At 42.8% G+C, this 6,526-nt stretch overlaps 3 protein-coding genes across 3 annotated transcripts; all 3 read right to left on the bottom strand.

Moving 5' to 3' along the window:
* Positions 1-565: 565 nt before the first annotated feature.
* SKDI11G3220 (uncharacterized protein) lies at positions 566-1,336 on the bottom strand (the record flags this gene model as incomplete). Its single annotated transcript, XM_056229564.1, has 1 exon — positions 566-1,336. One exon carries the CDS (start codon positions 1,334-1,336, stop codon positions 566-568), a length of 771 nt encoding a protein of 256 aa, XP_056083570.1.
* A 97-nt stretch (positions 1,337-1,433) lies between these two features.
* Positions 1,434-2,408, bottom strand: SKDI11G3210 (integrase catalytic domain-containing protein; the record flags this gene model as incomplete). The annotated part of the gene is made up of 1 exon (XM_056229563.1): positions 1,434-2,408. One exon carries the CDS (start codon positions 2,406-2,408, stop codon positions 1,434-1,436), a length of 975 nt encoding a protein of 324 aa, XP_056083569.1.
* Positions 2,409-3,432: 1,024 nt separating this feature from the next.
* Positions 3,433-4,662, bottom strand: SKDI11G3200 (uncharacterized protein; the record flags this gene model as incomplete). The annotated part of the gene is made up of 1 exon (XM_056229562.1): positions 3,433-4,662. The coding sequence occupies one exon, from the start codon at positions 4,660-4,662 to the stop codon at positions 3,433-3,435; it is 1,230 nt and encodes a 409-aa protein (XP_056083568.1).
* Positions 4,663-6,526: the final 1,864 nt, after the last annotated feature.

Genomic DNA, 6,526 nt, shown 5'->3' with positions numbered 1-6,526 from the left:
CCACACACACACACACACACACCCACACACACTCTCTTCCAACCTCATTTCACTTTACCCGGCTTTCTAACCAAAATTAAAAAATGAAAATGATGATGATGAAAATTCTGTTCTTTAGCCCTATCATACTTTTACATAACCCTAAGTAGCCCTAGTAAACGTTTACATAGCCCTCATTTACTTCTCCTCCAAGCCCTATTCATCTTTACCCGGCCTTTCAGCCAAAACGCGAAACGAAAAAAAAAAAAGCCACTTGGCCAGCTCACCAGACGAAACTACTTCTATTTGGCCTTGTAGCCCTCCTCTCTCTGATGAAAACTGTTATTATCCATTGTTTCGGCTTACCTTCTCTGTCCCGTCATCATGTTCCCTGATAACCTAGCCTCCTGGCCACAGTCTTCCCACGACACACTCTTCCCACGACACAGTCTTCCCACGACTTTGGACCGTAGCCATTGATTTGGCCAACACGAAGACTCTAGGCAACATGTTTGGAAGGATTGAGACTCAATATGGAGACGTTGCCTTGCTACTACTCAGAGGTACTTTGCTCTTCTCCAAGAGGTCATGGCTTTAATTTTTTTTTTTTCTTAATTCTGAGATTTGCTATGACTTTCTTATTCGCTTTTAGATCTTTGCTGAATAATATCATGTCATCAACGAATAGACATATTGTGACTTGACTATTTTTGAACACACACGACCATCCACGTACTTCGTCCATGCCACATTGCTTTATTAAGTATGATTTAATAGTTTCATACCAGTTTGCACCACTTTGTTTTAAACCATAAAGTGATTTCTTTAAACTTAGTAATTTATTATTCAATCCTAGATGTGGTGGAGGTCTTATGTATAATTCCTCTTTGATGTCGGCATACAAGTAAGCGGAGGATACGTCTAGTTGTGTGACATAGTAGTCATTATCTAATGCAAGTGACAAAGATGTCATCAGTGCATAATGATGTACAGTATTGGATTGCATGCCCGGATCATATGTATCGGGATGCTGTATGTCACCTCTTGCAACAAATCTAGCCTTATGTGTTCCGTCACGCTTCTTGTTGAATACAAGCACTGAGCTTATCATATTCTTGGAACCCATCGAGTTTCTATCATAATACTTGTCTGTTTCCCAAGCATTCATTTTTAATAGTTGGTTAACTTCTTTATGATATGCTTCAGTATATTTCTCCTTTTCTTCATTACTCTTATTATATGTGATTGCTTCATCATATCTTAAGGTCGTTCGGAATGGTTTGATTGACTTTACCGCCTTTACAGCTGCAATTAAATGAATACGTTTTTTTGACCTTGGTGGTTCTAGACTATGCATGCTCTTTTCTTACCTTTGGTATTTGTAAAGACATTAGAATCATCCATACCACCCAAACTGGAATTAGTTTGACGAGAGTGGATAGGTGGAGGTTCTTTCAAAGATTGACGAAGCTTAATAGATAAGGAGCGGTTAAGCGATTGATATCAGCATCAAAGGTAAGTGCATCATAATTGCATTGGTCCAATCTGGATTGTTCATCATGCCAAATAACGTAATCAGTAGTGTCTATTGTTTTCTTCAAAGATGGAACATAGATAATATAACCATATGAGTTTCGTAATGGATGTAAGGCGCAACCAGGAATACCACGAGGGCAAATTTTTGAACCGGGACTGTGATTGTTGACTACAACAGTTTGACCGAATGGTAATAGAGTACTGATATCAAGTCCTGCTAAACCAGCATGTTGTCGTGGGTAATTCTTGTTTTTTGGCGAAATTAAAGAATTTCTGATAATGGTGGAGAATTCGACTGCTGAAAACCATAGACGATTTAATAAACCGCTGCACCGTAGATGTGTGCGACGGTCGTCTAATAAGGTACGGTTTGATCGTTCAGCAATACCATGTGCTCTGGAATCTGCTGTTGTTGTATAGCATGGAGTTATACCGCGTTCCATAAAGAAATTACGGAGGGTCTTGTTAGTGTACTCGGGTCCTCTGTCCATTTGTACGACTAAAACGTTGGCATTGAATTGATTGCCAATGAAGGCTATTATTTTTGTAAATACGTCTAAAATAGATTGCTCACGACGATCGAGTAATGGATAAACCCATTTGAATCTCGTCTTCTCATCAGTAAATGAGATAAAATAGGAAGGTGCACTCTTTGGCAGATGGTGAACAGGGCCAAATATATCGGTATGTAAGTACTGAAAGGGTTGATAAGATTCTTGGTACTTTAGTCGTGATCCTTTGACATGTCTATGTTTAGTGCTTTTGCCAACTAAACAGTCTGGACATTGATAAGTAGTAGAATCAGACCAGTCTACATCCGATTCTCTCAAGTATGTGATCGAACTATTCTTGAGAGAATGTCTAATTGTTCTAGCGTTTGCATGCCCAAGCATTCGATGAATCAAAGCGTACGGATATTTATGTGTAGATTTGCTGGTGTTAACGTTATTAGCAGTTTGCCTCTGTAAGGTTGACGGAATTAAAAAGTCCTTGGAGAGCCAGTAAAAGTCTCCATGTTTAACAATAGGGGCAAGGATAGTACCGTCGGATAGTTCTAAAGTATTTTTAGTGAGGTAAGCAGTGATATTTTGGTTAGCCAGTTATGTTTCGAGTGTTTAGTGCGGTTATTGACGTCTGAACATTATTCTGAAAATTAAAGTGGAGATTACTAGTAGCGCTGATTGGCATCTCTTGCTTTTGCGCATCATGTAGACTTATCGAATCATTCGGTGATGCGGAGTGCAAGAATTGTGGTGACCGTTATTTGAAATGTTTCGGCGGGGATACTGCCGTTGTATTCAAGTTGAGCAAGTGTCATCTTGATTGTCGGTTTGTCAGAATTTCTGCATAATTGATTTTTAGAATCTTCTTTCACTGGTCTGATAATTCTTGTCATCTTCGTAACACCGTATATGATAATCTTCTAGTTACGTGATTGAATGTATTAATAAGCTGTAGCGGTAATTGATGGATAGTTGACTATTGTTCTAACATTTCCCATACTCATGCCCTTAGTCATGCGATTCTCTTCCTTCATGCCCATACGGCCATACTTTCAGCACATCGAACCATGACGTATCCTTTTCTACCTTCTGCCGCTTCCTCAGCCTAAACTACTCCAGATACCCTTCAACCAAGACTACAAACCTTACATCCTCTTGTGATCTACCATCTTGCTTACTCACTGCTACAAATCATTAATATTCTTGCGAAACTCTTACTCACTCACTACCTCTTTTTTTGTTTACTTTTTCTTGGTTGTCTTGTTAACCTTCCCCTTCGCAGTTGTCTCTCGCTACTACTGTGCAACCAACATTAAATCAAAACAGTGAAATTTAGAAAAAACATATATTCTCCCAAAATTTTCTTATAATATACTACACAATACATAATCAGTGACAGCTATAACAACGTCCATCACTCTCCAACTTCTCTGCTGGAATCTCTACATAATAATATATCAATCTTACCGTCTGGAACATCATCGCTACCTAGCTCTTTGTGAACCGCTACCATCAGCATGTACAGTGGTACTCTCGTGTTATCTGCAGCGAGAACTTCAACGTTTGCCAAATCAAGCCAATGTGGTAATAACCACACCTCCGAAATCTGCTCCAAAAGATACTCCAGTCTCTGCCGGAATATTTTATTGTAGAACAGGCCTATTAGCATCGAGAGGAAAGGCGTCCAATGCGGCAGTTTAGATGGGGTACCTCCCAGCGCAGTCTGATCTCGCAAGTGCATTCCTAAACTTAATTCATACCTGCTCCTCAGCCGTTGATGATGCCTGCCAAACTGCAGCTTGACGTACTGCGGACCCTGCAGTCCAGCGCTTGTCATGGAACGCAAACGCTGAAAAACTCCAAGTTTCTCGAGCGCCTCCACAACGACCGTAGCGTCTTTTGCCTCCCATTCTTCCTGGCACTTTTTCTCGTCCCAGTTCAAAAAGTACTGCAGCACCCCCGTCTTCGATTCGCGCAAGTTGCTCCATGCTTCAAAATACAACTCTTCGATTTGCCTTCCAGACATGCGGAAAACTCGGCTCCCTTGCTTGCCTCTTGTCGAATCCAATACACTAATTGTTTCCCTTCTTCTAGTAATAGCCAGGTACCAAGCATAATTTCTTTGTATCTGAGAGTAGATCTCTCTCTTCTTTACGCTAAAAAATTTCAAATATCCTACAGGGTCCCCATGATATGGCTCGATATTTTCCAAGTATTCCTTGTATTCCTCGTCATTTCGCAGCATTCTCTCCACAGCTAGTGCTTCCCAAGCTATACTCCGATACGATACTTTCTGGCGAGGCCAGCAGACGCAGAGCTCGAACATCTTTTGACAGCCCTTGCATAATCCGTATTGTGTGAACACTCCCTCTGGGCAGAAGTATATATCGATACCATAGAGGAAAAGATGTTTAATTTCGTCAGACCGAAATCCAAGAAACTCTAATACATTCGTATTCTCAGAAGTATTGGGAAACTGTGCTTTCAGTTTCTTTCTCTCTAGAAAAACCATTTGACTCCCTTTCCGCTTATATGGCTCTTTAATAATGTCAGTGACTGGATGGATTCTATTACTCTCAGCATTGCCGCCTGTATTGGCGTCCTCGTTGGCACTAGCATTTGGCACTAGCGTTGGCACTAGCATTGGCACTAGCGTTGGCACTAGCACTAGCTTGGCACTAGCGTTGGCGCTAGCATTGGCACTAGCACACTAGGCACTAGCGTTGGCACTAGCGTTGGCACTAGCGTTGGCACTAGCATTGGCACTAGCATTGGCACTAGCGTTGGCACTAGCGTTGGCACTAGCATTGGCACTATCAGCAGTATCAGCAGTGGTACCATCATGAATGCCCGCGTTGCTGTCCTCATCGCTGCTGCAATACTCTCTGTACCTGTCACTGCTATTTCTCTCCTGGAACTACGGTAACGCGGAGACTGTGGCCTCATTTTCAGCCAATCTGTCCATTCTTTCTATCAGTTCCACTGTGTCTGCCGACAGGTCTGTCCTGGAGCCACAGCATCCAACATGCTGGCCCTTTTTCCCTTTCTTTGATTCAAGTCCATAGAACTCGCGCACCTGTTCGGTTATACAGCCTTCCTTAATTGGTGATAATTCACCCTCCGATTCCTTGCCGCCCAACTGTTTTTTTAGATAATATATAACAGAGGCCTCCATCTCTTAGTCTTCCCATGCCTTGAATGAGCAATAATATTAAGTCTATTATCAAGCGTGATCACCATCATCAATTCCTTAATGTCAATTCCTTCAGTGACTAATTTCGTTCCGATGAGAACTCGCATGCTACCGTCAGTGACAAACTCCTCCGTGCGAGACACCTTTTCTGCAGCACCCAGCTTCCCGTGTATCCACACCACCCGGAAATACTCCCTCCAAGAGCAGGCCAATTCTTCCACTTGTTGGTTGTTGTGCTTGCAACTACAATGGCCTTCGACTCTGGTTCAACTTCGAACAGGGCTAAAAGAAGCTTCAGTGCTTCTTTGGGAGGTGATTCGACTTTCTTCCGGATTTTATGCACATGCCCTAAAGGCACCTCAGATTTCTCCTTAATCAGATTGAACATCTGTGTTGGATAGCTGGATAAACCTCTGCTGAGATCTTCCGACCGTTTGAGCTCGTTGATGTCCATCGATTTTTGTTCAGTCCCGTAAGCCCAATACGCTGCAACGCAGTATCGGCTACAGCCTCAGGTGCTGTGCCGCTCAAAAAGATTGCTTTCTCGAAAGCGTCAAAATCGAGGTTAGCTATGCCCTCAAATTGCGACTGCCGGTAGACCTCCGTTTCGAAGTTGTGAAACTCATCTACAATGAGGTAACCCAACTTTACATTGTTGGTCCTAAAGGTGCACTCAACAATATTATCCCACGCAGCTATCCTGTCTGTGAACTTAGCGCTAGCAAGGTCATCGTAGATCCCCACGTATAAATCAGTAACGCCATAGTAACCTTCTTCAATAAAGTTTCTGACAGGGGCCACATTCAAGCAACCGCCTCGGCTCAACCTGATCATGCAATTAGCAAGCAAACACTGTGTATGGTACAAACAGAAACGACACATATTTCACGTCGCCCTTAGACGCCAGTGCTATTAAGGGGAGATGAAATAACTCCGTCTTACCATAGCCCGGGAGGCCTGTACTGCCACAGAGGGTGTGTCCGCCATGTATATTTCATAACATAAGCGCGACTGATGCAAGTCCCTGAATTCAAAGGAGCTGCCAAAGAGTTTCTGGCCTGCGACGAGGATATCGTTTGTGCTCTTGGGCTCTCGGGGCCTTTTTCGCGTTACTCTCAAAATTTTTCGATGATCTGAACTCGCCTCACCTGCTACGTCTCCCGCATTCGCAGTACTGGAGGAACAATGGTAGTCGCTTTCAAGGCCTAACCATTGAATCCAGCGCTCAGAAGCTCGTTCCTGCAATAAAGTGGCGGTCGTTCCACTGACACTGGTTAACGAAAAGGAATCCACACCGTAGATCTTTCGCCCTGTT

The sequence above is a fragment of the Saccharomyces kudriavzevii genome (assembly GCF_947243775.1).
Source record: "Saccharomyces kudriavzevii IFO 1802 strain IFO1802 genome assembly, chromosome: 11".
Taxonomy (NCBI): Eukaryota; Fungi; Ascomycota; class Saccharomycetes; order Saccharomycetales; family Saccharomycetaceae; genus Saccharomyces; species Saccharomyces kudriavzevii.
This window is presented reverse-complemented; position numbering and strand designations above follow the sequence as displayed.